Source organism: Pezoporus flaviventris, unplaced genomic scaffold, assembly GCF_033815535.1.
Source record: "Pezoporus flaviventris isolate CSIRO_AGI_PZ_B2104156 unplaced genomic scaffold, CSIRO_AGI_Pfla_v1 ptg000025l, whole genome shotgun sequence".
In the NCBI taxonomy this organism is placed as follows: Eukaryota; Metazoa; Chordata; class Aves; order Psittaciformes; family Psittacidae; genus Pezoporus; species Pezoporus flaviventris.
The window spans coordinates 1678822-1696725 of NW_026892573.1; the positions used below are offsets into that span (position 1 = coordinate 1678822).

General features: G+C 42.0%; 1 protein-coding gene across 5 annotated transcripts in view; it reads right to left on the reverse strand.

Moving 5' to 3' along the window:
* Positions 1-12823, reverse strand: part of PCDH17 (protocadherin 17) — an 88526-nt gene extending 75703 nt beyond the window's left edge. The window contains exons 1-2 of one of the 5 annotated variants that reach the window (XM_061457263.1): positions 12148-12793; positions 7399-10463 (exon numbers count right to left, since the gene is read on the reverse strand). In XM_061457263.1, the coding sequence (XP_061313247.1) occupies positions 7399-10023 (2625 nt within the window). In that variant the 5' untranslated portion in view covers positions 10024-10463; positions 12148-12793. Of the gene's footprint in view, positions 1-7398; positions 10464-12147 lie in introns of all 5 variants that reach the window. The other 4 variants (XM_061457262.1, XM_061457261.1, XM_061457264.1 and 1 more) reach the window with 4 other exon arrangements.
* Between the last annotated feature and the right edge of the window lie 5081 nt (positions 12824-17904).

Genomic DNA, 17904 nt, shown 5'->3' on the forward strand with positions numbered 1-17904 from the left:
ATTGTGTATTTTATCTAAAATGCTTAATAATTTATCTTTTTTTTCTTTCTCATAGGATTTACAGTAATTAATCCAGAATCTTCTTCTGTTAGAAAAATAAATAAATAAATAAATAAAATGCCTACAGCAGTCTAAAAACAGAGGCTGCACTAAAAAGACCTTGACAAATATATTACTAGGGCTTAAAAAGAACCTTGGCTAAGATTTATGGCAGGCTGTATACTACTCCATTTCATGTCATCATATCAGTAAAAGCAGCAACTAGTTAATCTCCTACTTGCCCCCTTAAAACCGTAATAAATGAAACACTTAAACTCCAGGAACTTTTCCCCAGAATCATTTTGTCACTCTCTTCCCAGTACCTTTTTTTTTTTACCTTTTTTTTTAAGGCAAAAGCCTGCAGCCCCTTGAGAGTTTCCCTTGTTTCCTATATTTTGAACCCTTTAGCATTAATTTCACTACTTCTTCTTTTACAGCTGAAGTAGAAATACAATTGAACGTTTAAAGCTCTCAGGCTATGGGCTGCAAAAATTTGTCCCAGCTGCCCTACGCTGACGTTTTGAAATCAAAGGATTGCTTCTATACTTATAAAGACAAAACCAGAGCTGTGTTTCTGCTCTGGTCAACAAATCATGTTTTAAGTTATTTTCACAGAAAATTCTTACCTGTTGGAAAATAATAGCACTAGTGTCAAAATGTCTTTCCTTTAGAGGTGCAGGTACTTATCAGTCTTGAAGAAGAAATTAGTGAAAAAGAATAAAAAATGCCAAGGAAAAAATGAAAACAAAAACCTCCAAACTTTTGAAAACAAAATCCCTAAGTGTTTCACAGCCAAATGTTGTGACTTGGGAAGAAATATAATATTTAATGACATTTTTGCCTCATTAGAGAAACCAGGTGGTATCTATGCTTTCTTAATACCAAGTGATATTTGCTGCAATTTTACACATACCTAGTTATAATTTTCCTTGTAACAATATTTGCTGAATTTCAAGAATAATGTTATATTTTGCACATTCTCAAAAATATAGAAAAATACGTGAAAATGTGTGTGTGTCAATATGTTCAATAGACTCTTTAATTTCTTCTTTTAGCTGTACACCAATTATACTAGATTACCAGTTGGTCTTGAAGATCTTAAAAGTCTCTTCTAACCTAGGATCCTATGATTCTACATTACAGTTCACATGATAGTTACAAAATCTTCTAAGTTCCACTCTCTAATTGTTTATGAAGAAGCTGTAAGAAAACACCACAAAAAGTTGAAATCTGAAAATAAAGGATGCAATCATACTATTCTCAGCTGCACTCTCCAAGGCTCTCAGTCACAACTTACACCTGAAGCACTGAAAACACTGATGAAGTCAAAAATATGCTGTTGACATAAGTAAGAACAGGCCTTCATCTATGTGGGTAAGGAACAGAAAGCTGGCCAAATCTATTGTTAAAAGATAATTCTTCAAAGGATCAATCATCAAAATTGCACTGGTAATCACAAATTTGTGCTGATTTTCCCATTTAAAATTAGATAGCAGCAGTGAACACCAAGGTGAGGAAAGCTCAGTCAACATTAAGAGCCATGGAGAGCTGTGATCCAGCAAATCCTGAACGACTTACTTCATGTCTTTCATTGTAACTGCACTAAATTTCTTCCACTCTTACATTTTATAAACCAGCAAGTTTTATGGAAACATTATTATTCTTAATTTATTGGTTAATGAGAATTTCTGTTCTGGCAATATAATTTTCTTCCTCATAATATCGATGTTCTGCTTCAGACTTGTCTTTTTCTCTATTATGTTTATTGTTCTTTATTACAGCAATTTATCTTGGAAAGTTCTTTAGATCTCATTTGGACCTATATATCAGGAAGGACCATTTTGAAATAGTATTGTTATAAACAGTATTGGCAAGAAGCTCAAGAGCAAGACCAGAGCGAATGTAACACAAACCAGGAGCCCAATTCTGCTTCCTCAGCCTTTATCAGCAGCCAGGGTGTATGCCATAGTGAACAGTATGTTGACAGACCTGGACCTAAAATGTATGTACTTTCCACCACTGTACTATGCAGCATATCTTCATGAAAATATAGAAAAGATCCTGTCCTGAAATTCTTAGTCAGCTGACCCTGGTATTGACTGCACTGATGAAGCAAAACTAAAGCTACAGAACAACGTAACACAAAATCAGACTAGATGCAGACTGTGTTTTCACAATGCGAACATTCACAGGAGTTATTTTGCAAGACATCTAACCTTGTAAAACACTGTAAAAACTATTTTAATGCACCTTAGTTGGGTAGTCCTAAAGTTTCATCTAACAACAACTTAGTGTCCTTAAATAAGCCGTTGTGAAATTTGGGGAATTAGAAAGTACAAACTTGCAAACTAGAAAATGTGTAGAACTGCCCCAGTATTGTTTTGGTGTAAAATGTTAACTTCTACTAGCTCTAGTGAGGGAGAATAACATTCCTCATTTGCAGCAGAAGATATAAAACAAAATAATGAATACCTCTTTTTTTCAGATAGGAATTTACATCACTGAGAATGAATGCATCTTCTGTGAGGAAAGCTGCTACTCCTTATACTGCAGCAGCTGCAGACTTCTTTTTGCAATCTTGAAATTTCTGAGCTCAAGTTTCTCCAAGTAAAGCTTTGAGAAAAATAGTGTATCTAAAGACAGAACAGCTCTAATATAGCTTATGTTTTTTATTTCCTCTGAAGACTCTATCTTCTTAGGTACTACTAGACACCTAGCAATGAAGCTGGATTAGAATTTGACAATAATGTGTTACCATATCATAAACATCAGGTGCCTCAAGTATTAAGAATAATATGTACTTTATCTTAAAATGCTGCAGGACTGTGTAGTACAGCAGCTACAGCGGTTCCCAGCTTGAGAGATCCTTGCAACACAGTCTTTTTTTTCTCAGCTGTTGTTTAGCAAAATCTGTGACTTCCATTTTCTTTATTCATGCCTGTCTCATTCCTGATATCTTTGCAAACTTCTCCAAGTTGCATCACAAGTATAATAATAAATAATCTGTAGGATGCCCAACACTATTTGCATATGTAGTTTTCTACATTGCAGTTATTTCACTTTGAGGAACCTGTTTCCAGACCCTATCTGTTTAAAGAAACTGTTTCCCTATGTCCATCTGTTCTCTTATCTACTGTAAACCTGCAAGAAGAAATTTCAACTGGCTCACCCAGGTAAATGTGAATTTTTTGGTAGGAGAGATATGAACATATATGTGTATTTTAGTACATGATATTTCTTTTTCTAATGTCTGTTCCTCAAAATAAAGCAAAATTCTATTTCTATTAGTCAGGTGAGTAGGTCAGCTTGATTTTCTCACCAGAATGAGATGAACAGAGTTTACCAGTAGTCCTTATGGTCTGAGTAAACAGAAATCTTCTTTTGGCCGTGTAGACATTCCACCTACTCACACTTTCCTCTTTTTCCACCCCAATAAAAATTAATAGTTTGGACCGTGATTTAAAGGTCACATAGAATTTTAAATCTGGCAATGACAATTGTATAGCACTGGTTTATATTTACATATTTTTAACAAACTTGTGTTTGAAAGCACTGTTCTTAAAGTATGCTTAGAATATGATTGTTGAAGTTAAAAGCCATGAAACATGTCAAAAGGGTAGCTGTCTTAACTTCCCAGCATGTTACTAAACGCTGTTCTTCATACACAACCACCTCATGTGTGCATCAAATCACAAATGGTCTCTTTTCAGAGACCTTAAGCACTTGCAAGTCTCTTATGCCAGTAAAAGCTGAAAGTACACAGCAACCTTGGCTGTCCATTCAAAATTTTAAACATACATGTATGCATGCATGTATAAATTACTTCAATTTTGTGGTACTGGAGTTCATTGATTCATATAGTAACACGTAACCAAGGCATATAGCTGGATGCTACAAGGTAGTGAGTAAACACACAAGCTGTTAAACTGTGTGACTAATGCGTAACATAAGTCACTTAAAGAGACGCAGGATTACACCCCTCTTACACATACCTGGCACTATTTTATTCAGCTGCTGGTCGTTCTGGGTCACTCTGAAACCCATAGTCACTAAATAACACTTTACTCTGCAGGTATTGATTGATACAAATTGGGCTATCTGTAGAATAAAATACTGTTCATGAGAAATAAGAGAATCATACAGCCTATTGACTTTATTAGCTCTTAATAGTAAGCAAAGCAAAAAAAAATGTTTATGCACTCCTAATAGGAGTGAGAAAATTCAGATCTTACTGAGAAAGAAATTATTTATTTGGTTTTAAATATTTATAGACCTAATGGGATATACTAAGTAATAATAATATAATATTTAGCATGTGTATATATATATATATATATACCCAAGTAGATATATATGTACATATATATATATAAACATAAAGTTTTAAATAACAGGCTCCTGCTAGAAAACTCTGCCATTAAAGACTTGCTGAGAAAACGAGAGTAAAGAAAAGCAGTTCCATTGTATAAATTATATAGTGAGATTATCATGGTTCAGTAATATATCTGGAAACACTAAAGTGAATATTCACTAGAGAACCCTTACACAATCACTTACCTATCCTTTACTGAGGTAAGGAAGAAAACTGCTTTTCTGAACTGACTAAAGAAAGGAGATGATAAAGCAGCTGTTTGGATTCCGTATCTTTTTTCCACTAGCTATACTTTGATTCCTAACTGTGCAATTTACTTTTCCAGACACAGGTTTCCTGGAGTGATTAAAGACATAGTAGATCCAAAGAGAGGACTGATCCTTTACTATTTCTCCCTAAGTCTGCAGTTTGAATTTTACATGAGGCAGAAGTAGAGGACCAGACACAAAGCAACGTCTACATTCTAAATGCAAATTATATGAAATTTACTCTAGGGATGTGAAGATGGAGCATACAGAAGGTATTTTAGTAATGAAAAATTATAGTGAAGAGGACCAGATTTTCCTATTGAATCACTTGAAGTTTGGGCCTTTCCTAAACAGAAAACAACTACTCTGTTTCATACTGTGTATTTGTTTTGTCAATACAACTACAAAATATAGTATCAATAACTATGCTTGAATAGGTTGTTGACTAGAGAAAAATGACTCCTAATCTACTGGCTGGACCACCTGAACATCCAAAATACTCTGTAGATATTCAGGGAAAACAAAAACAGTATTAGATATACCAGTGTGTGATGTAAGGAGCTACTGTTAACATTTTACACAGTTGTCAAAATGAAAACTCTTATAGAAACCACAACACACCTTTTTAATGGAGGAAATTCCTCTTTTACCTTTATATAGATCTCAGGAAAAAAAAATAAATCATGATTGATATTATACAGTGAGAACTGTAAAATAAGGAATCATATATTCCATAGGGATTTTACACTACAGTTGAATCTTTACTATTCAGTAGCATCAATACATAAATTAATTGCTTTATATAGACATTACATGGTTGTAGGAAAGTATAGTTTTCTGGATTTTAGTAACTGTTACACTTGTCAGTAGGAAAAAAATGTGGATTTGTTTGGGGTTTTTTTAGCATTCTGACAACTCCATTTTACAGTAAACACTTTAACAAGTGTCATCGAAAGTTATTTGTTTTTTAAAGCATGAATTATAAATCAAATTATCTCCGATTGTGCCCTAACTTAAACTCTTTCCTGAAGTGTCACTTTTTATTAAAATCAGTTTCAGATTCTAAGTATTGCTCCGCTCACCTAATTGATAGCAACACAAATTCATGATAGGCATAAAATGAAATTGTTTCTGTGACACAACTCAATAGTAGATTGAGGATTAGTTCACAGTGACCTTGTGCAGACAGCTTTTTTTCTGTTGTTTTTTTTTTTTCTTTTTTTCACAGTTATAAATATTCAATTTACAGGCCATTAGTTATTGGAATTTTGGTTATTTAACCTGCCAGTTACCAATGGCCACTTCTATTTAGTTTAAAACAGTAGGAGCAGCAGCTGGCAGCTAGAACATTCGGTGCTCACAGACCACAGGGTATGATAACTCCAAGGAATTCTGAATTTTCTTTTGGTACATCATGTGTCTATAACGCAACTTCTTTCCCACTAGCTGCATACACAAAACAAGTCTGTGTCACTTCTGATACACTCAGCTCAGTCCCTTATGACTCAGAACAGCATATTAGGAGAACCACAGGATAAAACAGATCTGACATTTCAAATATATTTAATAGTCATTATCCAGAGCCCGCTTTCAATCCAAATGTTAAAAATCACTCTGGAACATCTCTGTAGTATTTGAACATTAAGCTGCATTAATCATGAAGCAATACTTTAAATTTAATCAACTGAAGCCGATCTGCCCTCACCTTCACTCTGCATGTTCACTTCTCTGGAATACATCTTCTAAGTTTGAACTTTAAACTACCTACTAAAAATTAAGTCATTCTTTGATTAGCATCCTATATCAAATGGTCCAAATTCTGCCATTTCTCACATTCACAGAAGTCAGTAGAGGACAGTGTGGACATAACTGGCAGCAGAATGCAGCCCAGCTGCAATTTCTAAATGAGCTTTGGTAGGAGACCGAGTATGTAAGTCTTTCACTATAAAGCAGTCTTCAATATTGACTCAGGCTACTGGAAATCTGACTAGTTGTTTTGCTGGTTTATGACAAGATTGGAGTTCTGCTAACATTTGGGGGTAGGAGGGAATCACCACATACATTTTATTTCTATTTGACTAAGCAGAATTTTCAGTGCTTAAGGTTTGGTTGTTTATGGGGAGAGGAGGAGGCAATGGAGCCCAAACAATACTGTTCTGTGTCAAATAAAATATATTTATGGATCTATATTAGAAAGAAAGAATTTTTTTTAAATTAAAAACATACATCATGGAAAGATAGCTCATATTTACATAGAGGATTACAGGGCTATAATACGTTGTTGCAATAGATGTCCTCAGTGTGTAGAATTTCTCCCACGTCCTGTTAGTTACTGCAGATAATATGACTGCTTCAGAAACACTGTCCCCCTTCTCCACCCCAAACCAAAGTGAAGTGAAACCTGTGGAAGCACCCACCTCTGTCTGACAGTCTTCTGGGAAGACACCCCAGCATGCCCCAAGTGTACTAAACACCTGCCTACACTTTCACTTGCCCCTCTTTTACACTGTGTGACTGGTTCAGTGGGCATTTACTTGTGAAGCCCATGGGAAAGAACAGTGTGACAACAGAACCAGACCCGCCAGATGTGGTCAGTTTCCACTTTCATTAAGTCCACCTCTCTTTAGTGACTTGTGTTGGTCCCTTCAGTGGTGTCTTAAAGCAGATTTCACTGCAGAAAAAAGGCAAAGTTAAACCAGTGTCTAAAGTGAGGTCCAGGGTATTCTAAAAGCCTCCTACCTGAATTATGGACATCCGGCTCTGGGGAGCCTCGCTTGCGTTAGTCCCTTGCCCTGTGAAGCTGGTGTGGCAGCCCACATGTCCCTGGGGTACAGTCAGGTTGTTGGAGGCGGGCTTCAGGTACATCACCTCAGACCTGGGAGAGCTGAGGGGCAGGCGGGTCTGGTAGTCAAAGTACATGGGTGAGGTGGCCAGGGATGGGCTGCTCACCACGTTCATGACATTGAGGGGGCCCCGGCTGTCCTCGCCCTCACTGGGCACCAGCATAATGTCATTCTTGCTGATCTTCTTCTTCTTGCCCTTGCCCCCTCCACTGCCACTGCCTCCTCCTCCCCCGCCACTGCCTCCCCCTCCTCCCAGCTGAGGGTGGCTATACTCAGCAATGCGACAATTATAGGTGCGGATCTCCTTGTTCTCTCGCTTGCACTTCACAGCAATAGCAATCATGGCAGCCAGCAAGATGATGGACACAGTGCTCAGCGTCACGATCAGGGGCAGCGACAAGTCCCAGTGTGGTCGCCGATGCTGCTCACCGTTCACCTGTGGCTCGCCAGCCTCTGGCAGGGGCCCTGCCAAGGCCCTGACAATGAGCTTAGCCACTGCAGAGAGGCTGGGCTTGCCATGGTCACTGACTTTTACCACCAGTTCAGCAACAGGGCTGAGTTCTTCCCAGTAGGGATGCAAGGTGCGTATCTCACCGCTAGTAGGGTCCATCTCAAAGAGGTGTTCCTCATTGCCTTCCACAATTTCGTATGTGAGGCGCCCACTCTCCCCAAAGTCACTGTCCAGGGCACGGACGGTGCCCACGGGGTAGCCCACCCCAGCATTGCGAGGCACCTGCAGTTCAGCGGTGTCATTGATGAGGGCAGGCAAGACGATGAGGGGTGCATTGTCATTGACATCAAGCACAGTGACACGCACTGTGGCATTGCTTTCACGGTGGGGTGAACCCGAGTCTTTGGCCAGCACACGAAACTCAAAGTGCTTTGTCTGCTCATAGTTGAAGCTTCTCAGGGCATAGATAGCACCATTGGTAGGGTTGACAGAGACATAGGTGTAGATAGAGACATCTCCCACATGCCCGGGCAAAATGGAGTAAGAAACTGTCCCATTTTGGCCCAGGTCAGGGTCCTGAGCCAAGACAGAGCCCAGGTACTCTCCAGGAATGTTGTTCTCAGGGACCTGTAACACATAGAGGTTCTTACTGAAGCGGGGTGGGTTGTCGTTCTCATCAAGGATCCGGACAGAAAACGACTTGGTGGAGTTGAGAGGGGGGTTGCCCCCATCACGTGCCACAATGGTCACATTGTACTCATCCTGTGCCTCACGGTCCAGGGGCCGGTCAGTGACAACAGTATAGAAGTTGTCATAGTTTTCCTCCAGGGTAAAAGGAACAGCTCCTGGCCCACCGCCACCACCCAGTACTCGGCACTGGAGCTGTCCATTCTTGCCCGAGTCTCGGTCAGTGACCCGCACCAGGGCAATGACAGTGCCTGGTGGGGCAGCCTCACTCAGTGCTCCCTGGCGAACAGAGACAAAGCCAATGGTGGGTGCATTGTCATTGCGGTCAATGAGGCGGACAGTGACCTTGCAGTGAGCAGGGATGGGATTGGGCCCTAAGTCCCGAGCCTGGACGTCGATCTCAATGAGGCCACTCTCCTCATAGTCCAGGTTACCCTTGACACGGATGAGGCCGCTCTGTGGGTCGATGCTAAACAGGTCGCGGACACGCTCAGGTGCATAGCCACTGAAAGAGTAGAGCACCTCTCCGTTGGTACCCTCATCGGCATCAGTGGCATTAAGGTCAATGACAGCAGTGCCCAGTGGTGCATTCTCAGGCAGCTCTACCACATAGGAAGCTGCCTCAAAGATGGGGCTGTTGTCATTGGAGTCAATGAGGCGAACGTTGATCTGCACTGTGCCCGAGCGTGGTGGGTCACCACCGTCCAATGCCGTCAGCACCAGGGTGTGGTGGCTTTGCTCCTCACGATCTAATGGCTTCTGGATGACCAGCTCTGGAAACTTTGTGCCATCACCTCGGGACTTCACATCAAGGGAGAAGAGGCCGTAGTCATCACGGGTGAGCAGGTAGGTGCGCAGCCCATTGTCTCCAGCGTCCGGGTCGTGGGCACTGGTGAGGGGGAAGCGGGTGCCTGGTGCAGCATTTTCTGAGATGTCCATATCCACTTGGTCAGAGGGGAACGCTGGTGCATTGTCGTTCAGGTCCTGGATCTCCACCTTGATCATGCAGATCTCCTGGTCGTTGGCGAACACCTCGAGGGAGAGCTGGCACTTGGTGCTGCGCCGGCACAGCGCCTCGCGGTCGATGCGCTGCTTCGTGTAGAGCAGCCCGCTCTCCCCGTCCACGTCCAGGAGGTGCGGGGCTGAGTTTTCCAACACCCGGAAGGTGGATTTAGGGCCGCGGCCTCCGGGGCCGCCTCCGGGAGCGCTGCGTTCCGCGGGCAGCATCCCGCCCCCCGCCGCTCCCGCCGCCAGTCGCGCATCGCGGCCGATGTTCCCGATGACCGTGCCTGCTCCCTGCTCCTCCGGCACCGAGTAGTTCAGGTTCTTCAGCGACAGGGCGGGAGCCCAGCAGAGGAAGAAGCAACAAATGGAAAGGTACATCCCCGAGAAGGGGTGGCGGTTGCAGCAGCTGCAGCGGCGACCAGGGTTGTCCCCGTCTTCTCTGCCTCCTGCTATGGGTTTGTTCTTCCTCCTCCTCCTCCGTCGTCTCCTTTTTTTTTTTTTTTTTCCTCCTTTTCTCTCCCCACCCCTATATTTTAAGTTCCTGAACCTGTTGCTCTAAGCATCTGCAGAGACACAGGATGCGAGGCAGCAAATAGACCATGTAGCTCAGAGGGAGGGAGCAATCGGGAGGGGAGGAAGGCGGGAGGGGAGGGGGAGCGGGGGCAGCAGCTTCGGCAGCGTTTCAACTAGCGCTTGCCGTGCTCTGGAGTCCCCTCGTAGTCACTTCGGCTGTCCGACTTCGGCAGTGGGAGGATTGCAAAAAATCAGAAAATTTGCAAAAGATCTTCTCCTCCTGGCAGATGAAGCGTTTCCCGATCCTTGAATCCCCGCAGATGTGCAAAGGGTAATAAAAATAATAACAATAATAAAAAAATTGCGGCAGTGGCTTTTTTTTTTCTAAAAAACGATCAAAAAATATTTTTTTTTAAATATGTGTATTTATATATACATAGGAAAGGGGGGTGGCCACAGATCTGTGAGCAGGAGTAGAAAAGCCTATTTGCTACTCATCGCCTGTGATGCTGTTGGTGGAGTGGAGGGGTGGGAGAGAGACAGAGAGGGGAAAAAAAAAAAGGCTCAGCTTGTTGTTGAAGCCCTCTTCGTGTGCAGTGAGAGGCAGTGAAATGTCTGATCGCACCGCGCGGATGTTGGTTTTCAGGGAGTGTTTTGCTGCATTTAGAGATCTAATCTTGCATTGCTTGCGGCGGAGAGCTGCATCTCCCTGCCACCGGTATTTCCCTCTCCCTGTATGTCTCGTACACCCTCACTGTTTCCCTCCCGAATGAGAAGGGGAGGGAAGGAGGGTTGCAGGGCAAGAGGGGAAGACAAAACAGGGGAAAAAAAAAACACAAAAAGGCAGAAACTGTGTCCTGATTTGTAGTTTCCTTTTTCACCCTCTACTACCAGCCCCCCACTCGTCCTTTTGCTGGGGAAAAAAATTATAAACTCATCATCTGACCGTCATCACTAGCAAGATAAATATACGTTTTGATAGAAATCAGGGGCTCAGTCAGAAGCACACTTGGTTTCTTTAAGACAGGCCAGTAGCCGCCGCCACCGCCACATCCTTTCTCTCCGGGAGTCTATGCGTGTGTGCGGATGCGTGTCTGAGGAGCTGCACTTTTCTCGATGCAGTTTAATTCCAGTTTGCTTTTCTCTCCAGCCGAGAGGAAAGCAACAGGCAACCCATGGATGGATGAATAGACTTTACAAAAAACAAAAAAAAAACAAAATAAAAACAAAAAAAAAACAAAAACAAAAATAAAACGGAGAGAGAGAGAAAGGAAGGGGGGAGGGGGAGAGAGAAGCCAACACACACACACTCTCCTAGTGTCTCGCTAAAAGGGAAACAGTCTCTATATTCACAGGGCTGCGCTATCAAGTGCCCCTTTTCTTTCTATTCAGTACCTCCTTCCAATGACACTGCCGCCTATTCCTCTTCATTTAGGGGAGGGGAGAAGAGGAGGAAAAACAATCCTGGCGCTGAATAAAGTGGGAGACCCTTTAATCAACTAATTCGCTTATATTAAAAGCTATGCAGTTCCGCGATTGGTGTGAAGCATATTTTACTGTCTTTTCAAGCTTTTATAGTCTCCCTGAGCCCAGATGCATCCCAGCGCCAGATGCATTCCCCTCTCCCCTCGATACGATGTATGGGCAAATACTGGACAAGGCCAACTGAATTATATCTCAGGTTCTTTTAACAACCAGAACTAATAGAATGGCATATCCAGAAATGCAGGTGTTTGTATCTGCTGGATGAGTCAGATCCAGCAAAACAAATCACATTCACTATTGCCTCATGTTCCTCCCGTCACAGATATTAGTTGCAGCTTCTTCCTAATGCTTCTCTGACTCACTCTATAGACAGGAGAAAAAAAAAAATAAAAAAAAAATCAGTTGTTTTTTTTTTTTTTTTTTTTTGGGGGGGGAGGGCGGGAGGGAGGAAAAGAAAAACAGAGGGTGAAGGGGGTGTCGGATCCAGCTACACTTTTACTATACCTCTTTCTCCGGGAGATTGAGGATCAGGAAAACAAGGCTGTTATCCACTCACTGGCAGAGAGGCGCGTCTGTCTCCTGCTTTGCTGAGTGTTTTTAACCACCTTTCCTCAGTGTTATGTGTGAAATACATCAGAAATCTTTCATATTAAAAGAAAAAAAAAAGGAAAAACAACAAAAAAACCCACATAGGTTCCCAATACATAGCTCACAGATCTAGTTCCGAGCCTCAGTTCTGCACTGTTTGGGGTATTTTTCTCCTTTATTTGAGTCCGGACCCAAAGTACACAGTTAATTCTGCAACTTGTGGTAGAGAGGCTTTCAAAAGAAACAGAAGGAAAAGGAGATACTCTTCTTTGCCTCATTGGTGGGTGGCTCCCTCCGAACAGCCGGTCGCCAGTCTTAGCCAGGCAGCACACGGAGCCAACGCCGATCCCCGGCAAACCAGATCCATTGCACCAGCCGACCGCAGGGAAGCCGAGGATTCGGCGAAAATTCAACAGTTGGAGCCGCTCTCCCTCCTTCTCGCCTCCCTCACTGCAGTACCACCGGGCCCGCCCCTCCGCGCTCTCCCAGCGCCGCTAGCCGACTGCCTCTATTCACCTCACGCCGCGGCTTAAACATTGATACGGATTCCCCGCCAACCAATAGGCGGCGGCGGCGGCGACCGGCCCGCCAATGGCAGAAGGCGGGAGGTCGGCGGGGCGGGGCCGTGGCGGGCGCTGGGTGTCATTGATTAGCTTGGTTCGCTGGAGACGCGTAGTGTGTGCAGGGCTTGGGCGGGCGAGTTGCGGTGGTGACTGGTAGCCGCGCGCCGCAGCGCCGCGCCCCCGGCACCCTCTACCCCACGCTGTTTATTTATTTATTTACTTATTTGTTCCCACGCTGTTTATTTATTTTTAAGACATATCAATAAATCGTCCGCGATAGCGGGTGGGAAAGGAGGGGGAACGCGGCACCTCCGTGCTGCTCCAAAGCACTGCTCTGCACAGACCCAGCGCACCTCCTCGCCGCCCCAGAGACACATAGGCGAAGGGAGCAGAGGGGGACGGGGGACTTGTGGATGGGGAACCCCCCCGCCGGCGCCGACCTGGCGCACCCGCTCACCGCTCTAGGGATGTATAGGCGAAGGGAGCAGAGGGGGACGGGGGACTTGTGGATGGGGGAACCACCCGCCATCCCCGCCACGGCCCTGCGGGAGCCGCCGCGAGCGGGTCTCGCCCTCCCCGAGGGGCAGGTCCTGGCACGGGAGTATCCCCGGGGCCGCGGTGCGGGGGCGCCGGCGGCGGGCAGGGCTACAGCCCCGGGGTGTTGGGCACGGGGCCGCAGCAGTGCCCACTTCCCTTCCCTTACTCTTCTCCCCTTTCCCCACCCGCCCTCGCCGCGGCGGGAGGCTCTCGGTCAGTAGCGGCTGATAGAGGGGGAGTTGGGAGGGAACGACTGAGGCTGACAAGGTGGGTGCTCGGATTGTCGGAGCGCCAGTCTCGACCCGTGCGTACAGAAAAGAAGCTGCCGTTTGTGAGCTGTGAGTGACGAGCGTGTAAGTAGCATGAATCATTTAGGGAAGAAAAAAAAAAAAAAAACGACGGGGAGAAAAAAAAAAGAAATCAACTCTGGAGCAATTATAAGACGCTCTGTTATTTTAGGAGCTGCTCTTAAAAGATTCACTTAAGGAAGCCTTGCTCTGTAGGATAACCTGCCGCCCTGTATGAGTTACTATGTCCGCAAATATCATTTGACTTGGAGAAAATATTAAAAATGTATAAATTCAAATAAGTATTCTTCCTAGACCCGTCTTCCTGTCCTGAAGACCTGTTTGTAGCTTTGAAATGGATAGTTTGCCGTACGGAACGTGTCTGCTGGAAACCATTATAAAACTAATGCTGTGTTAAAATGCTGTATATAAATAAAGCATACATACATTAGTGGCAGCATAAAATCACTACTCTCAGACGTGCCAGCTTTCTGTGTGAGAGAGACAGACAGACGAAATAAAGGATATGTTTACAAAATGGGCTTTGCTTTCTGAATGAGGATTGGCTGATGGAAATCGGCGTGTTCAGCTAAGTCACTTACCTGGAGAAGTCCCCTATAGAAGCAGCACAATTTTAAAAATGTAATACAACCCAGAGTAAGACCCGGAGCTCCCAAGAGATCTAGTTTCACTGTAACTGGAGTCCTGTGCTTTCCTTCCCGTATTCCGTAGCCTATGCCAAACCTTCAGGATGTCCAGAGATTTTTCGATGCAATTTCTGCTAATTGGGTAAAAAAAAAAAAAGGGTCATTGCAATTATGTCCTGGCTCCCTCTAGCGTGCTAGAGGTACTGCTGCACTTGGGGTATATCCTCTGTGTGTGTGTGTGTGTGTGTGTGGTGTGTTCGGGTGTGTGAGCATACAGCAACACCAATTTCTGAGGCAGCAGGTGAGCACCGGCAGGAGAAAACGATAATTTCACTATTACAGTGGCAAATACTATGTAATGGATTTCTGACAATGTTGCTTCTGTTTTACTTATGTTTAAAAAAGTCACAAAACCCAAGATGAATTTTTTTTTTTTTTTTAAGTCTGATATCTCCATCACTTTTTTCTCCAGCCTAGTGAATGTCTTTCTTTTTTTATACTACTCAGCATTACACAATAAATACTCTGACTCCACAATGAAGTCAATACCTTTGAGGGCACTCTGCAGTTTGTAAAACAAGTACTCCAGACTCTGAATTAAGTGAAAAACTATATAACCCTTTATCCAAGTAATTAGAGGTTTTGCTTGTAAAATCTACTTTTCTTCTTCTTTTTTTTTTTTTTTTGTCAAACATCTTGCAGCTTGCAGCATCCCATTGCTATCATCGACATGCAGGGAATACTTGGAAGAAAAATAAAATCTACATCACTAGCAGTAGATCCTCAAACTCTGACTGATTACCAGGGATCACAAATGAAACATCCTCAGCCACACAGGTCACTGTGGGGTTTAGTGTTCTCTTCAATAGAGTTACTTTTCAATACTCATTTTTAGGTATGGCTGATTATTAGCAATTTCTAATGATTTATTGGAAATTATATCATCTTGACATCTTTAAAAATTGTGGCTTTTAAACTCAATAGAGACTTAGGTGTCTAACTGGAAAAAGCCATATAAAAAATTGTGCCTGCATATGAATATATGCCTCTGCCAGGCTGATGTTTGTTACATTAGGCAGTTTATAACAACAAAATGGCATGTATTGATTTTAATCCACCTGTGCAAGTAATGAATATTTTATTTGTTCGATAATTTTACCATATATCTAAAATACTTTTACTGTCAAATTTGCAGCACACACTATATATTTGATAGCTTAGACTGGCATCATAATTTTCTATACATTCATCCGGAAATAGCTGTATTTTTCACATAGAGAAGTCAGAAGTAAAATGTGTGAAGGTAATGCCAATGAGTTGCAATAACATCTATGTGCTGTGTCAGGTCATTGTGTATTGAATATAGAGTGTATATTTATTTGGTGTCAGAAAAAAAAAATTAAGAATGCTTATTAACAACTCAGTGAGAAAGCTATACTGTGGAGAGGTTAATACATAGGCAAAATGCAAATCCTTAGTGACTGGAATGCTCATATAGAAGGCTTATAGTATCTGACAGATCAAGAAAACACACCGTAAAAGAGCTCAACAAAGTAGTAAAGTCCAGTATAACAGCCTTTACAATAAGTTATATATAGAAGGGATAAATTATGCTTTGTAAAACTACTTTTCAATACTTGAAATGTTTGTTTATTGGAAGCTTTATTTTGACATCAACCAAAATAACAGTTAGTAACAGGACACATCTCAGCTTCTTAAAAATGCTTATTAGTCATGAACATAATAAAGCAGTATTCAGAATTTTCTGGGAAAGTGTGCATAACGAAATCTGGTATTTTATTAATCTATCCTCAGCAAAGACAGGTAAACTTTCTACTTTCAAAAAAAGGGAAATAAATAAAAAATATCCTCAATCTGAACTTCTGAAATGAAAATCACAGTCTCAGCATGGAAGGTACTTAAGCATAGTACAAACGTCTCAGAACAAATATCCCTAAAGAAATAAAAGAAAATACGAAGGCAAGGAAAAGATCAATATAGTTAAATGTCAAGGTTCAATATTTAAGTTATTTGAGCTTGAAACGTATCATTGGGAAAGCCCAAATCCAATCATCTTGAAAACGATAGAAAGAAGTAAAATTAGAAAGGCCAAGGAGGGAATTTGAGGAACAAAGAGTCCATATATAAGAGAATGGATTACCTGCTATAAAGCAAACATACGCTTTGCCAATATGAGGAAGCTATGGCAGAACTGGCAGGCCTATCAGTTGGCCAGCTATAAAAGAAAAAGTATTGCAAAGAAATTAAATTTTGGTACCCTAGCACTCTTAGTAAATGAAGACATTTCCTCAGGTCAACTTTTTTTTTAGTAACAAAGATGATATGTGGGTGTGTACTCATGTGTCAATAGTGAGATCCTTAAAAGGCAAAAAGCATCTAACTAATGGTAGTCATCAAGGGTTCTTACAGAATCTGAAAATGAGCTAAATGAACTGTTAAAAATATGCAGCCATTAAGATCAGTTACTCTGTATGAAGATTAAAAGGCACAAAATATGTTTGTCTTTTAGAAAGACTAAAAGGGTGATCAAGAAATAATGGCATGGCAAGCTTTACTTTTCTCAGTAGTATAAAAATCAGTTAAAATGACAATTAAAAATAGAAATTATATAGCATCTAGACAAAGGTATGATAAGTACTGTCCAAAAACTCAATGAAATCAATAGAAACCTTTCCACTGTTTTGATTCATCCCATAATAGCAAAGTAGCACAACTCACATAGATTAAAAGGACATTTCTTCTGTTTAGTAGTATTGTTTCAAAGTAGCAACAGAACAATAGATAAAATTACTTTTATTGCTTTGTGTGTAAGAAGTTTTATGTCAATGTAATTGTGCGTCCACACTAGCAAGACATGTAGAAGAGGGGATTCTTGCTGAGAAAGGGAATATGAGATAATAGTGCAGTAGGTATAAGCAGGAGAGGGTAGGTGTCTGCCAGTGGTGTTAGTAGACTAATTGAGAGGTGGGGCCAAGAAGAGAGAGAAATAGGAAAAGGGTGGTGGAGGGGGACATAGAGCTATTTAAAAAAGACTTCAAGGAAAGGGAATTAGCAAGTGGGAGCTAAACCCGGGATTGTCACTGAAAGAATTGATACCTACAGCTTCTATCTAACTGGGAAGTATTTCATTTGCAGTTTTACCTGTGTCATTTGGGAAACAAACAAATGAACACACACATTAGGCTTACAGAAGGAGAGACTTGTTAGGTCACAGATAAGTGGCTTTGGACTTGGATTCTCATGCCTCTTTTCAGGCATGTTATCTAATGACTGTTTAGCACAGAATACAGAAACATGACTTTTTTAAAAGTCATTTTAATGAAAACAGGATACACTGAGATCAAACCCAGCATGCTTCAAACAGACTAAGTAGAAGTTTCATTAATTATTAAAAAAAAAAAAAACTAAAAGAAAAAAAAAGGCAATTTATTGCAATCTAATGAAAACCAGTTTCCTTCAGGTGTGCCTTTAATTTTCCCACAGCCACTACTACCAGCTTCCTCCAGTGATGTTCACCCTACAGATGTGAGAGGCTGGCTGAGAGGGCCAGACAGCAGCTGCCTAGAAAGGTACAACATCTACTTTTCCTTCTCTCATTTAAGGTATCAATTTTATCTC